This window comes from Mizuhopecten yessoensis, unplaced genomic scaffold (assembly GCF_002113885.1).
Source record: "Mizuhopecten yessoensis strain PY_sf001 unplaced genomic scaffold, ASM211388v2 scaffold7441, whole genome shotgun sequence".
NCBI classification, from domain to species: domain Eukaryota; kingdom Metazoa; phylum Mollusca; class Bivalvia; order Pectinida; family Pectinidae; genus Mizuhopecten; species Mizuhopecten yessoensis.
The window spans coordinates 492,601-508,134 of NW_018407049.1; the positions used below are offsets into that span (position 1 = coordinate 492,601).

A 15,534-nucleotide genomic window follows, 5' to 3' on the forward strand; every position below is an offset into this window, starting at 1 on the left:
AGTCCTGCATGAACAAGACGTCTTCTGTGTACAAACCTTGACAGCATACATGAGGGGATTGTAACAGTTCTCCAGAAACTGCACACAGAATTCCTTCAGACCCAGACGGATACTCAGAGTCGATCTTCGGACCAAATCCTTGTCTTTGATTGGTTGTCTGTTTTTTGCAATCTTTTTGGGTTTTTTGTTCACATCAAAAGTCAGCTTATTAACATCGTGTTGTGCTTTATGGAAAATGACATCTTTTTCACTGATAGATTTCATGTTCTTCACAACATATGTCCCACCGAAACGTGAGTGTCTGAAACAGAATATGTAACATGTTAGAAAACTATCACCTGGGGGTATATATTTGGAGGATGTGCAACTTGTGATGATTTACCATGATATATCTTCATTTGATTAAATGAACCCAGGATTGGTTATCAAATATGAACAATTATCATAAACTAAATTTCTGTATTTCTACATATAACAAGTGATCTGACATTTAGATCAAGACAGAATTGTCCTTAAAATCATGATAATATGCAAATTTTACATTAAAACACAATCAACACAAATAAATGTAATCGAAATGAAAAAAAACCAATAAAACGATAATCATTTCTATTTACCTTGTACTGAACTTCCTATGATCAGAGATTTTCTGAACTTTTTCTTGTTGTCGCATCATCTCCAATTCCCTAAGATTATAACAAATACAGTGTAAATCTTGCGTATGTGAAACCGACCTCCCTCTATATATCCCTGTGTATCATGTGTCAGAGGTAGAGTGTATGAAATATGACAGTGCAGTAATACAAAGTTATACTGCTACCATTGGTAGAGTACATCTACTTATAATGTCACCATTAAAAAGTAGCTATACTGCGACTGTTTGTACAATAAAACTGTTTTATACTGCCAATATTTGTACAGTAAAACAAACTGCCACTATTTGTACAGTAAAACATACTGCCACTATTTGTACAGTAAAACATACTGCCACTATTTGTGGAGTACAGCCTTGTTATAATACCACTTGTTGACATTGCTGTGAATTTTGACCAGTGTGGTTTGAGCTCATATTTTAAGTGAATGATATTGATACCTTATACAAGTATGGAATTAGTGTGGTAATTAAGCAGTACACATTATTTCTTACTGTAATGGTTTAAACTAAACAGAGAAAACCATATGTCTTATACAGCTCAGGTTTTGTAATCATGCATTGACATATTATGATGTTGACAGATTGATAGATTTGACCAAGTTTTGATTAAGTACCAAATGAAAGGCTCCCTGTCAAACATCATCTCTAACATGTTTTAGAACAGAGACAAGTCGAAGTGTGCAGGGCTCTTCAATGAAATACAGTAATGTTCCCATGTGAAACACAATACCTTTCATCTTTCTCCTTCTGACTTTGTGATCGCTGAACTCCAGCACAAGCAAGCACCTCCGGGGTCTGTAAGATAATATCATCAATTGGAGGTATAGTTTCCTCTGGCCCTGGGACCAGACTTGGACATTTTGACAGATAGATTTCTGGTGTGGCATATATCAATCAGTTTTCTTTATGGTATTTCTCATTAAATGTCCCTCAAATGATTGATGACATAAACTGTATTAGCCAGAATATTACATACTAAAAGTAACTATAAATACATGTACTGGTTTATATACTGTTACAAAGCTTATATTATCAGCTGGTTAACTGAATTTTAACATCTCAAATTTTACAAACATTTACATGCTGAAATAACAAATTAAAATTCAAAATTCAGAGGTAAAAAGTATCAACTAAAAACAATATGTGTTTAATTTTATGTCACAAGGGTACAACAGCAATTTGTTAGGTATCCAAAGACTTTTATGGTCAATTTTTAAAAGTCGACCATAGAATCCAGAAACTTGAAACTTGCTACTGACCTGCTCCCGAAACATCAGAGACACAATCTCAAGGACATGCATGGAGAACTGACGCTCCTCCTCCGAGCTGGCAATGTACAGCAGCAGGTCCTCTAGTCCACTGCAGTGTATGGCCCTTCACAACACAGATACATGTAACTCAGTCTCTTGGCTGGAAATACATCCAGTTCAACAATTCAAATTTCAAAAAAATATTCAAAAAACTAGGAAATGTCTAACAGATATGGAGGCCCTACCACCATGTAATATTATTTTAAATGTTTGGACAATTTTTTACATACAGAGAGTATCAATGACTGTGACCTTGAATTGACGAAGTCTTATCATACTTGATAAATTTAGTTGAATATTCATGTCCTTCTTTATAATAGTATTTATTGTATGAAGTAAAATTTGTGAAGTGATGAAGACACAACAGTGATGAAATAACTATTTTTCTATCTCAATTATAAATTGGCAGGAGTTATATATAAAGAAGGTTCCAAAATGAATACAAGAGCAATCAACATATTTGTATTTCATTCAAGATATTAGCACAGAAAGTGTGTTTTAGGCTATGATAGGTAAGCAAATCATTATTTCAATATGCCCTTTCTAAATATTTGTACATAGGTTGTATACAGGGTCATAAACTGTATATACATGTAGGGACATTGTAGCATCAGATTTACATATCACCTTTTTGGCACTTCCTAATGAGGGCTATTTTATCAGTGAACATTAGTATATATGCAACATAAAAAAGAACTGACAAAAAGAGTTTCTTAGTACTTCCCAAATACTTTCACCTCTTTAGAGGTTCATCAGATTCTATATATATATAGAAATATATACATGTACAATATGAAGGATGATTATTGTTCCAGTGAAGGACAACATTTTGACTGGCAAGTATCATTTAGGGACCATGAAGAAACTTAATTAAGGCCTTACTAGATACAGGTGCTTTGCAAATGAATTTGGAAACTACTAAAAATTAACTGAGAATTTTAAAATGACCTTGAGTAAAGACTTACCAGATTACTTGATCGTGGATTGTAGCATCGTCATCTGTCCTCTGTCAACCATAGACACATACAGATGATAAATTGTATATGACACTGACAGTTCTATGATAGAAAAACTTACAAGCTGAATGGAGCTTCACATGTTAAACCCAGATATGCAGATTATTTTTTTAGAATTTCTGAAATCAGGAAAGGAAACCTTTTCCACAATTATTGACATTGATAAATAGACAATACTAGTAAATAAAGCGTATAATGATTTATTATGGTCCTAAAAGACAATATCCAATGCCAGGATTGCCTCCACAAAATTAATGGAATTTGTTCAGAATATTGTTTTTAACAAGTTCAAAACGTTTAAGCCCATTTAATGTGTCACATCCCACCGAAAGTAAGGATAAGCTTTGTAAGCTTGATGCTGATTGGCTGACCTGTTCTTGGTCTTGATTGGGTGGTACATGGAGGATGTTTCTGATGAGGATGAGAATTCTCTCTATTAGGAGACGGTCTTCCTCCTGTCGGTGTTCCCAGTCCTGTAACACAAAACGCACATTTAGCTTACAAAACACTTAAAACTCATTTATAAACTTTTGCAGTCTTTCATTTTTTGGTGATCAACTTTAAAAAATCGAAAAATATGAATTAGTTCATTCATCAGGTATGAAACAGTCTCTACTTGCATTTATAATTAAAACCATTTGATTAACCCTTTCTATCCCAGGTAACTTTAGTAGACTCTACGATGCAGTTATGGGGATGAGTCCATTATGGTCTTTAGTGGTGAAAGGCCTTACATCACTTTACAGCAATATGTACACGTATATATATATGATTTCCAAACATATGATCAAGAATACTTTTTTGGTAATCAATCCAGCCACTTGTTATCTTATTGTCTCACTTCCTTGTCACAAAGTTTTGATATTATCCAGTTGTCCCACTATACAGACCCCAATTATAAGGTTGTTCCATCATTTACTTTATTCACTTTGGCTTGTATATATGTGGTACCTATTGACTGGAGAGGACTTATAAATAGGCTTGCCTGTTGTCCAATACATTTGTTTTCTAAATAATAAAATTTGTTGAAATGAAAAGGTTATTCCAGTATACAACAAGCTATTGGAAGGAAAACTTGATTTTGTATGTAAAATTGTCTCAGTAATCCATTTCATTTTAGCTTGGAATAAAATGGTACAACCAAAAAGGCCTTAAACAAATGTGAATCACAATAAAATTCAAGGATTAACTTAATTGTTATCAGGATTTGATAATAGACATTTTGGCACATTTCAAAAGTCAATAGCAAATCTATAGATTATAGAAAATACTTCCAAATAGAAGATGAAAATCTAAATGGAAAGTTTGTAGTGTATTATATCTCAAGAACATCTTACCAGCTTCAACAGTTCCCCAAGCCGTTCTGTTAAGGTGCTGAAAAAGTCTTCATCCACAAACACCTAAAACACAAGCGTTCTGTGAACAGTACATAATAATCTGACTTCAACACATAGGTGTAGACGCAAATTCACTGGTTCATATTTGTGTTTGACCTTGACCTTTGTTGGAATTACCTAAAAAAGTTAGTTTCTACCAATTCTACCTCTTCCTAATCTAAAGACTGTCACTTTAAAACTTCTGTGTTTGTTTTTTACATATACATCAACATTTTTCTTTTGTTGTTTTCATAAAAATAATTTTGCACTTTTTAGCTAGATTACCTTGATATATGATTATATCCTAAAATATTCTGTTCTTTTTGTATTTTGAACATTTGTTCATATTTGAATATTTACATCTTATTACATCAAGTTAAAATGGAGCAAGCTTACATACAATTATATATCCACAGTATACAACTGATCAAAATAAGGAAGATAATCCTCAAAGCACTATAAAAAGTTTTGATAGGTTTTAACTCAAATTTATATGTCGAACTCTAGAACTTTTGGAAAAAAATTGGATATGCATATAAAAAAGGTATAGAATATTAGGTATAAACATTATACCAACCTGTCCTTTGATCACAACACAGAAATGCAGATCATAAATATTATTAGACTTTTCACATGAACAGGAACAGTATATTTTTATTTCGCCTAATCAATAAATCGCTACCACTACCGATACCCTGTAACACATACCTCTTTATATCCTTGCAGCTCTGCCTCCACCTCGAGGTAGTAGTTGTACATTGTTTTATCGACAGGAATAGCATTTTTGAAACAGATAATGGCAGGCTGTGTCAAGTTCACCAAAACCCTGTAATATTTAACTAACAGTTAGAACTAGTCGGTATTCAGTGATAAACAAACATATGAGTCCCAAGTCTTATGCTCATACAATTTTGATGGGACTCCTAGAATATCTTGAAATCCTTAAATTTCAACATCGTGGTACCTATTGTTTTTAGCAATACAGTTGAAAGGACCCATGAAAATAAATTGTAGGTTGATCACTGAGTGTTATCTCTAGCTATATACTGAAAATAAAGAGATGCATTGGTAGAGTTAGGTGATCCTTTACTTTGGATAAAACACTTGATACATTTGCGTTAATGATGAAAATGTATTACTAACACAACAAGGAGTGAAAAACTTGTCAAACTTCCTTCATCATATATATTCATTATTATATATACATTGTATATAGTAGATAATAAATGAATCCTTGCGAAGGAAAATATAGAATAAAAACATAAATCTTTCAAGTGGTCCGCTAGGCCTTTCTGCCTCTAAGGGCTTTTTCAGGCAGAATGGAGGATGTTTCTGATTAAAGGCATATATATATACATTTAAATATAGTTGCATTCTCATTTTACTTCAATTTTCATATTTTCCTCAATACCATAGATGTAAATTAAAATACTGCTATGTATCAAATTGACACAATGCTTAGTACTAATAACAACAAGTCCTTTTTGCACCAAGCAATTAAAACGAGTTAAAATTTTAGTGCCAAATGATTATTTCTCCTCATTTTACACAGATGGTGACCAGGGGGTTACAGATGAACCCTGGAGAAAATTAAGTGCATTTGTAGCATCATACAGACTAGTACACAGTACTGTTTCAAATTAATTATTATAACCTGATCAGAGTCTCAAAGAGCTGCCGTTCATTGTGGTGCTGCTTAACTAGTGGAAGTAGGTCATTCTGTACAATTTGGGCATGACCAAGCTGGCGTCTAATATCGCAAGTTTCATCTTCACGCTTCAGGAATCGAATCAGATCCTTTACAGTTTCTGAATACAAACATAAAAACAAACATCATATACTTGATATTTAATCTAGTCTTAAAATGAAAAAAATGAAAGCAATTAATGTAAAGATGTACATGTACCTGCATAAAATCAATTGCTTTTTTTTTAATTTGCTCACTATAAATGTCAACTGAACAGGGATAAACTTGACAGTCACTAAAATCTCACAAGCAGCATACTTGCTGACTTTTTGAAATTTCCATGGAGAAGATTATGCATACTCAAAATTAAAAACATAAATAAAATGTGTGTATGTGATATATACGTACACCCTAGGAAAACAAAAATCACTTTTAAACAGCATCTTCGGTTGAAATAATCAGATCTTAGAAATTCTAATACTTTACTTTATTCACCAGTTGAGAATGCTCAATTAAGTGTCCAAAATGGTGAGTATCCCTCCAAAATAAGGAGTCGGCAAGTATAATAGAGCTTTAAGGTAAATTGTAGGTTTCAATTATTTTTGGCCTGAAATTCTACAATTTTAGAAATCTACCTTTTGAACATCAATATTCCACATTCTAGCTTATAATAGCTTATAATTATACCCTACCATAATGGCATTGGTTTTGTTTTGGTGTAAGGACATGTACATTTGTACATAAATCAGTATCTGATGCTATTTCTTCTAAAGTCCCTAGACAACAGGCATCCAAGATCAACACCTCTTCCATTGATTGATAATAATTATATAAGGATCCGGACTTATCCATTATATATAGGGATATTAACTTACCAAGACATTCTGGTTCTTTGACATAACGATTTCCCTCTAGGTAGCCGAGTGCACTACATGTGGCTTGTAATTCCACATGCATCATGACTGCAGGGTCTCAAATGTCATCAGGTGTCGTTGACTGAATAAAATGTAATAAATGCTATAAATATTAAAAACTTACTGTTTTATTTAATTGAATTTAATTGAAAAATAATGGACGCAGGCTGAAAGCCTCTAAGTCCATATCACAAAACATAGTATAAAAATATTATATTGTCACTGGTTAACATATATAAACTTTCCCAAAAGAGTTATTTTAAAAGTCATTATCAGTAATTATTGTAAATAGTGTCCTGCAGATGGTTATCCAACATGATCTCAAAGTCCTTCGTGGTTTCTGCATTTACAACCGATGTTTTATGTTTCATGAAAGATTGTGGTTCCGTAATAACTTTGGGGTATATGATACATGTACTTGAGGCTAAGAAAACATTCATGTGGCTATGTAAGTCTAAAAAGTCTAGAAAGGTTACGTTTTGTGCGAAACGACCCGGTGCGAGACGTCCCCTAAATGGCCTGATGATGAGTGATATAGGCGCTAAATTCCTACCCAAAGAGTTAATCAGTTTATGGATTTCCGATCTTCTGTGTACAGTCCGAGGACCTGTTGGTTTATATTTTACATCTCTCATATACCTTTTTATCTTAGAAATGACACGATAGACCACGGAATTAGATTATCTAAGTCCGTGGATAGACCTAGCCTAGAATTTTAGGTGCACAACAAAACACTGTCAAATTCACTCTGACCAGTAGCCGAGTAAAACACTAAATGAGAGTGGTGAAGTATTTATCTAAGACAGAATTAGCTTCGCAAGAAAAGATGTTACTATTAATACCTTCAATTTGGTTGCAAGATGTTATATATCGGATGATAACTTATAATTCCCGGTAACGACTCTCAGCATCTGATGACGAATTTGGCGCCTTTCTGAATAACAACAATCGTGGTCTTTCAGACGCACTACAAATGACTAATAAACCGATCCGAATGAGTCGAAAATCCGTATTTCTTTTAACATCGACTCACAATATAAATAAACTTAATGATCTATACAAGAAAGGGAATAATAAGTATAGACACGGACTGAAATAACAGTTTTATCTAATTCTGTGACACAGAGAAAAATCCTATTAAATCGCGTTTATCGCGATCCAAACGATTGAACAGCTTGCATTTTTCTTCTGCCAGTCTAGCTATAAGGGACAGACTCAAAAAGTTTGTGATGGAAGTCTACTGAGCTGTATATGGTTGTTCCAATTTAGTTCTGAGTTGATGACATCCCCTAGTTATTTTCCAGAATCTAAATTTTCTAGAGTTTGACCATGTAACGAATATTGATATTTGAGTTTAGATAGAAGTCTAGAATGAGGAACTTTATCAAAGGCTTTAGAAAACAGAGCAATATCAACATTTTGGACCACAGTTGGTAGTTTATGAAATATTCTGATATAATTTTACACGTTTTAGGGGATAAGATCAACCCTGTGGCATGTTTACTGAAAGTTTACCTTAACACTTTTTGTAATATATTTCTGAACACCTTAATTTAGGTCCAAATATAGCTGTAACCATGGACTTAGATATAATTCAGTGTTAGACTCCTTTACGTAGCCGGTTCAACTGGTTTGTCTGTTTTTAAATGTAACATTTTCGGGTATAAATCCTGGAGGACCTGCAAGTTCGTATGCAGGCCTTGCAAGGCTTTGTCAAGCAGCATAGCTAAACAGTGGTGGATCCAGAGACCTATCTGGGGGGGGTTCCAAATTTCCTGGGGGGTTTCCATGTGGGGGGAAAATGGTGAAAATACATCATTTTTAAAGAAATTTATCAGGGGGGGAGGGGGGGGGGGTCCTGAAGCCAAAAAAACCCCTCTGGATCCGCCAATGCTAAATTACTAGGTGCGACTACATGGACCTGCTAATTTGTTACAGCACGGAATTGGATTAGTGCTATCTAATTAAGTCCGTAGACTACAGTAATTAAGTAACATAAAACTGAATCACACACGACGAGGAACATCTCTTCTTCATTGTGCGTACAGCTTACACATAAGGAAATTGTTTTGAAAAAAAATACACCATTAACTGACATACAAGTAATATACCGATTTTTTTTGTGCGATTTTGGTCTTTTCGTTAAAAAGTCTATTGAGCTGAGGAAGGCGGGTTGTTACTATCAAATCATGCTTACAACTAGTTGCAATGTGTTTATTTGCAGTTCGATCCATATTACATAATCTTGTTTGAATGCACTAACTTTGATATAAAGTCGAACTGAGTATTATATTTATCTTCCATTACATAGCATGTGACATGTGTTGTGACTTAAGCTGTCGAAAAGAAAAGTCTTGCACAGGGGTTTTAGAGGTTCCTGAGTGAAAACGGCTAATTTTGGCCAACGATTAGAGGATCTTTCCATTTGGGAGTGCCCGGCGACGGCGGTCCCTACAGCTGAGCTGCATAAGATTGAAGAAAAAAATGGCATGCCTTATACCCGCGCAACTGATACCAGTGACATTGTACATACAGAAGACATGTTGACAGATATTTATTTAACACTAATAATTCTATCGGGTCCATCATTAAAAAGATTGCCCAGAATAGAAAACAAGCACAAGTTGGTATGCCTTGGCCTCGATGTTCAAATCACGCTCCACGATCTACACGATAAGGGTGATTATGTTTCTGTAGACAAATAAACCATTAAAAATAACACTGTTAGTTGTCTTATTTATCTTACAATCCTTGTTGCACTATTAAAAGCCATGCTTGCAGAAAGAACTAGACTTGTTGTAGGTTATTTGATGATAAGGATACGGACGTCCCTCGTTTTGTCGAAAAACAACGTTTCATAACTTGCTCTTCTAGATATTAATCAACCTTTTATTCAAACTTCTATAACTTTCATTCTTAAACTTGTATACCAATAAACCCGGGTAATATAACAGTGAGTGTTGTGACACAGTATTCTCCAAAAATTAAAGTGTTGGAACGTAGATTTTGAAGTTCAGCATTCTTTCCTAAAATGTTTCTTCTTCCAAAACATTTGACTTATTTTACCACTTTCTATACACTAAAATACCTCACACCTAGATAAAGGAACGCTTTGGTGTTTGTTGTACGTCCAAGCGTTGTGAGTTCTGTCCCCTGATCGACTGTGTCAAATCAAAGTCCTAAGGACTGATTAGACCACTGTCAGTATAATGTGACCAGTCGGGGTGTCATGCTACCATTTCCGGGTAATGACATTTCAGTGGAATAGCCCTTTACGATGACCCTTAATTAAATGATTCCATCAACTGCAGACAGTACGAGAGTTTTTTCCCCTAGAAAGGCAATTTCTATGAAAAATATTAAAAAATGCCACCATAAAATATAACGAGGATGAACTTGTGAGAATTTTAACTGATTTATATATATTTGTGGAAGCTGGTGGCAAGATTTTCTAGCAAACAGTAGGTATTCCTATGGGAACAAGTTGTGCCCCTCTTCTCTCCGACATGTTTCTGTTTTCATATGAGACTTAATTTATTTAAAGCTTACCAGGACTGGAACAATCTTACAATGTCCTTCACTTTTACAATTATATATTTAAATAACGTGCTGTCATTAAATAACAAAATACTTATTGACCACGCCGACCGTATATATATAGCCTCCTGAACTTGAACCTACGGATACTTCAAACCGCTTTCTCGATCTTAACTAATTACAACATTTTATCAACGGGGACATCTTACTACTAAGCTGTACGAAAAGCGGGACGATTTTGATTTTCCATTCGATCGTAATTTTCTCTTTCTTGTTAGTAACATCCATACTTTTACAACCTATGGTGTTTACTAGTCGCAGTGTATTATACCTTTTTATAATAAATATCGATTGCTGGCGGACACACCATCAACATGGGGATTACAAAGATACAGGTTGTGGACAGTGGACCTATATCATACATTGCTGGTGTCGTCCATGAAGCATGGGACGCATACCCCTCTGACCACCTGATCTTATTCTCCTTGTAATTTTTCAAGGGTCTCCCATGTAAACATTTCTCTGTTCATATTTACACTAGTTTTATCGATTTCGAGTCCAGATCAAACCTTTCTTTGTTATCTTCACCAAGCAGAATCAATCTTGTTGGCCCGGATGAGGTTAAAATGGAGTCTTAATGTGGAAAGAAACCGGAGTACCAGTAGGAAAATCGTAGTTGGGCAAGTGACCCAATACATTTTTATAACCTAATCGGGGAATCGAATTCTGACTGTCTTGGTGAAAGCGGAGTGCGCTATCCACTGCCAACCCGACCATCCGTTTTTGTTTGGTTTTCCCAACAGTATCAAAGGGAAACGTGATTGACTACTGAACCTTCTTATGGAATTTGAGAAAGATCTGCCGAGAACTGTTCGATGACTAGCGATAACAAGGATTGTTGAAGTACGGACGACGTGCCATCACCTGACTCTGTTTTATTTTACTTATAAAAACAATACGAGTCTGGGCCGAGATTGACAGGCACTATGGTCAGTGACTAGTTAATTATTTACATGAATAATTTACCTATTTACTTATAGCCCCTTTCTGTATCTATATGATATGGTAAATCTATTAGACACATACTTATAAACAATGCCGGGCTATACATCCAAGAGTCCTGAGCCCGTATTCATGAAACCATGTTCGTGCTCAAGCATGCATGGATTCTGTGCTCAAACCTACTTTCTTTTAACTGGCTTAAAATCATGATACACGTTTTAAAAGTCAAATTTAAACATCGTTAATGATACTTGGCCCTAATTCTCTCAAAGTTCTTCCAATTCATTGACAGAATGTATGTTTTTATCAATTTATTACTGGAATAAGCAATTGGGCTTGAGCAAAAAATATGAGTTTGAGTAGAGAAAGGTTTCATGAATACAGGTCCCTGGTTTGGTATAACGCTATCCTGTTGTTTGTGCATACATTTACTAAAACCACGCCTGTGACTGATATCATAGCTACATGTATCATCTTTTCACCGAATGAAGATAATAACGAAAAGTCCAGGGGAAATCCTTTAATTTTCATTCCAAATGGAATTTTAACACAGGCATATTTTTTTGTCATTTTTGAAAATATTTGTTAAAACAATTTCATTGTGTATATCTTAATGGAAAGATAACATAAGTATAATTCACTAAACTAAAAAAAAAGAATGAAATTTAAAGCGAAGGGTCGGATTGTATCGGCATTATATTCCTCCTATATTCAGCTTATTATATAGTCTTTGGCTACAATTGAGAGGAAAAATACACCGGTCACACTAATTATACTCTACATATTATAAGTTGATTATTTGTAGATTGCGAGTACATTTTACTAAGTTTTGAAAGTAAAAAAATAGAGTTATTTTCAATTAGACCCATAATGAACCTCACATTAGGTGTCAATGTGTAAATTGTTTATCAAATAAGTTGAAACACCGTGATAAAGTTACACTGTTTGGAGGAAAGGTTGGTGAGCACAAGCCTATCCCCACATACAGATATTGCCTCAGGGTTGTCGATACCGTCCGCTGCCGTTAACAGTTCCCGGACGTTGGTCCCGTCCCCGGACATCTGTACCACGTTGTTGGAGCCGTAACCACAGACATAGACGTTACCCTCCCCGTCTACGTCCACTCCATACGCAGTCTTAACTACACCAACCTTCAAAACGTCAGAGTGCTTGTTGTCATCTGACAACTTACCAACAGCCTGACTGCCAGTACTGTATGAGTAATTGGTGGTGTAGAGTCGTCCATACTTTGAATCATAAGACAAAGCAAATACTGTATCTGTACCCCCATATAGTTTCTGTGTCGTTACTTTTGTACCATCACGGATCACACTGAAAACCTCGGATCCTGAACTCACGACGAATCCGCCATCTCTATACGCTATACCGTAACATGGCATCTCTGTGTTTATTTCAGACGCCAGGGTAAGTTTGGAGGGAGTGACTGTCAGTATACGTATACCACCAGGGATGTCTATAGCAGTCGCCACCGTGGAGTTGTCCACCATACACAGATCATAGGGATTTCCACCCATCTTCAGCTCGTCTACAATATCTCCCTCTGTGTTGATCAGCTTGATCTTCTTGTTTCTGTAATCACTCACCACAATTCTGCCGTCGTCAAGGTAAACAACTCCCCGTGCAGCACAATCAGACGTATCGGATGGACATTTGATATTGACCTTTCTTACTTCCTTCACTTCACATTCGGATAAAGGTTTCGCGAATGTCTTTGTACCAGATGGAGAAATTCTCCCCTGCTTTCGGACAACGATTTTCCCAAAATTCAAAACTTTGCCCAGGCTTGTCACATCAGGGTCAGTTTTATGCTCAAGAGTGATAGTTGAAAGGGATTTCCGCATCTCTCTCACCAAACCCTTACAGGATTCGACCTCCGTCTGACCTCTCTGGTATAGCAGGATTGTTTCAATGTGGTCGTTGCCTTGCATTGCTGTGGTGGACGACTCCAGTGTGTTCTGTATAGCAACCTTTAACCGTTCACATTTCTGACTAGATAGCTTCAGGTTTTCTTTCTCCTCTTTGTACGCTCTGACCAAGTCGTCTGTTATTTCCTTTTTCATGTCGTTGATACATATATTTATCCGTTCATGCAGGTCTTCGATGCTTTTCAGTGCTGTGTCTTTGTCGTCAGCAATGTTCTGAAGCTGAAGATAAAAATCTCTGATTAGAGATTCCATTGCCTCTGTCCCTTGTCGTAGAGATTTCGTCATTTCCTGTAATCGTGAACTGCTTTCCAGTTTCTCGCAGTAATCCTCTGTCGTCGCCACTTCTTCACATTTTCTGTGACCAACAGTGATACATTTACAACAGCCAAGGGACTTGTGGTCCATGCAATAGTAATCCATCTTTTCCTTGTGTTTATCACATGTCTTGTCAGATGTTAACTGCTTTAGTAGGAAACTCTTCGACTCTGTTATATCTACGATGTCACAGTTGATGTGAATCATATCATGGAAATCCACCTTACAGGACTGGCAGAATAAAGACTGGGTTGTTTTACACCAGAATTGTGCAGACGTTGTCATCTTCCCTTTCTTTTGGCAGGGCATGCAGTAATGTGGTTCTGTCGTCCCGTTTTTCAGTTGTATAATCTCTATGGCAACATTGTCAGTTGGAAACTGCTTGGCCCATTTTTCTTTGTCCTCTGTTTTGTCCATGGGGTGAGTTAACGTCCTACACACCGGGCAGGTAAAGGAAGTCGTCGCATCGCTCGTCCCCGACACCTCATTGACGATGTACCTACTCAAACATTCCTCACAAAGAGAATGGAGACACGGTAGAGACTTCGGCTGACGTAACTGCTCCAGACATACAGGACAATCGAGCAGGTTCGAGTCCGACAGATCGGTGCTGTCTACAGACGATGGGCCAAGAGAGGCCGGCTGGGGACCACCTTCTGCCATTGCACACGTCCACAGAAACTGGTTGCTTTTCTACAAAAAATAAGGAATTACGAAGATTTATATTGCGATAAATATTGCACATCGGAAGTTTATTAACATTGAGTATTTTATCGGATGTTTTCATTTCTTCACGTTAAAAAATGTATGAAAGAAATCTCTACCCAACTGTAAATGTGTACGTGGTTGGGTTGTGCTAGAATTGTAGAAAGCTAGCTATGAGCGCTGAAATTGCAGCACCGGATGTATGTTCCCCAGGGAGTTGAAAAAGATATTGGCTGGTTGCAAAGACCCTATAACCACGGATACTAATTTGTGAACCGCTTTGGCACGACCTACGAACTAGGTTGTGATAAAGCGGTATATAGAACCTCGAATTATCATTATTATTATTATTGTTCCTACCTTCTACGTCAAATACATCCTCTTTCGATTTCCATATATCTATCACTATCATTACAACTACATTATATTCAACTATTATTATAATGCCTGTCTTTTAAGAAAATGAAAAATATTTATTGATTAAAACGTAAGTTTTGATATAATAAAGATTTGGTACTTACGTTAATATTGTTCTCAGCGCCCTTATCATACCATTCCACACGTTTGGGTAGATCGACACGGGTCACAGCAAGTCACAGCTCAAAAAGTGGTAAAATACTAATATTACGATCATAATGCCGGGTACAATGCATCCGGATTGATTGATTATTAACACAGAAAATAAATGTATGATAAATATACCAGTCTCTATAATATTTGCATAAATGAGTATATGAAATGGACTTAAGGACGAAGTCGAGAATGTATGATAAAATTGAATCAAAACGGACAAAAATGGGAAAATGAAAACGAAAATAAATTATGCGCCAGATAACGTATCATGAAATTTCAATCCTGAATAGGATCGATCAGCAGGCTACGCCTACATCAGCTCCCCCTGCATGCATTTGTATGCAATGGTATATATATCAATTTATAGTGAAATGAAAAATCGAAACAAGGTACAACTTATATATATATCTATGTCAAAGTCAATAGTATAGGGGAGATAACTCGAATTGGTTATAGAAATTACAGTTCAGTCCGTGCTGTATCTTGAACTCACCAAGG

General features: G+C 35.9%; 2 protein-coding genes across 2 annotated transcripts in view; both read right to left on the reverse strand.

Annotated features, from left to right (window-relative positions):
• LOC110453513 (protein timeless homolog) overlaps positions 1-7,903 on the reverse strand; it is a 30,547-nt gene extending 22,644 nt beyond the window's left edge. The window contains exons 1-11 of the mRNA XM_021502469.1: positions 7,801-7,903; positions 6,920-7,040; positions 6,012-6,165; positions 5,066-5,183; positions 4,319-4,381; positions 3,353-3,454; positions 2,931-2,971; positions 1,915-2,029; positions 1,386-1,450; positions 618-686; positions 37-301 (exon numbers count right to left, since the gene is read on the reverse strand). Coding sequence (XP_021358144.1) covers positions 37-301; positions 618-686; positions 1,386-1,450; positions 1,915-2,029; positions 2,931-2,971; positions 3,353-3,454; positions 4,319-4,381; positions 5,066-5,183; positions 6,012-6,165; positions 6,920-7,004 — 1,077 coding nt within the window. The 5' untranslated portion in view covers positions 7,005-7,040; positions 7,801-7,903. The remainder of the gene's footprint in view (positions 1-36; positions 302-617; positions 687-1,385; positions 1,451-1,914; positions 2,030-2,930; positions 2,972-3,352; positions 3,455-4,318; positions 4,382-5,065; positions 5,184-6,011; positions 6,166-6,919; positions 7,041-7,800) is intronic.
• Positions 7,904-12,008: 4,105 nt separating this feature from the next.
• Positions 12,009-15,096, reverse strand: LOC110453528 (transcription intermediary factor 1-alpha-like). Its single transcript, XM_021502504.1, has 2 exons — positions 14,985-15,096; positions 12,009-14,451 (listed from the first exon to the last, which is right to left on the reverse strand). The coding sequence occupies exon 2, from the start codon at positions 14,419-14,421 to the stop codon at positions 12,406-12,408; it is 2,016 nt and encodes a 671-aa protein (XP_021358179.1). The 5' UTR covers positions 14,422-14,451; positions 14,985-15,096; the 3' UTR covers positions 12,009-12,405.
• Positions 15,097-15,534: the final 438 nt, after the last annotated feature.

Excerpts from the sequence above, each read along its gene's own strand:
- LOC110453528 (XM_021502504.1), bottom strand. The coding sequence starts at position 14,421 with ATGGCAGAAGGTGGTCCCCAGCCGGCCTCTCTTGGCCCATCGTCTGTA.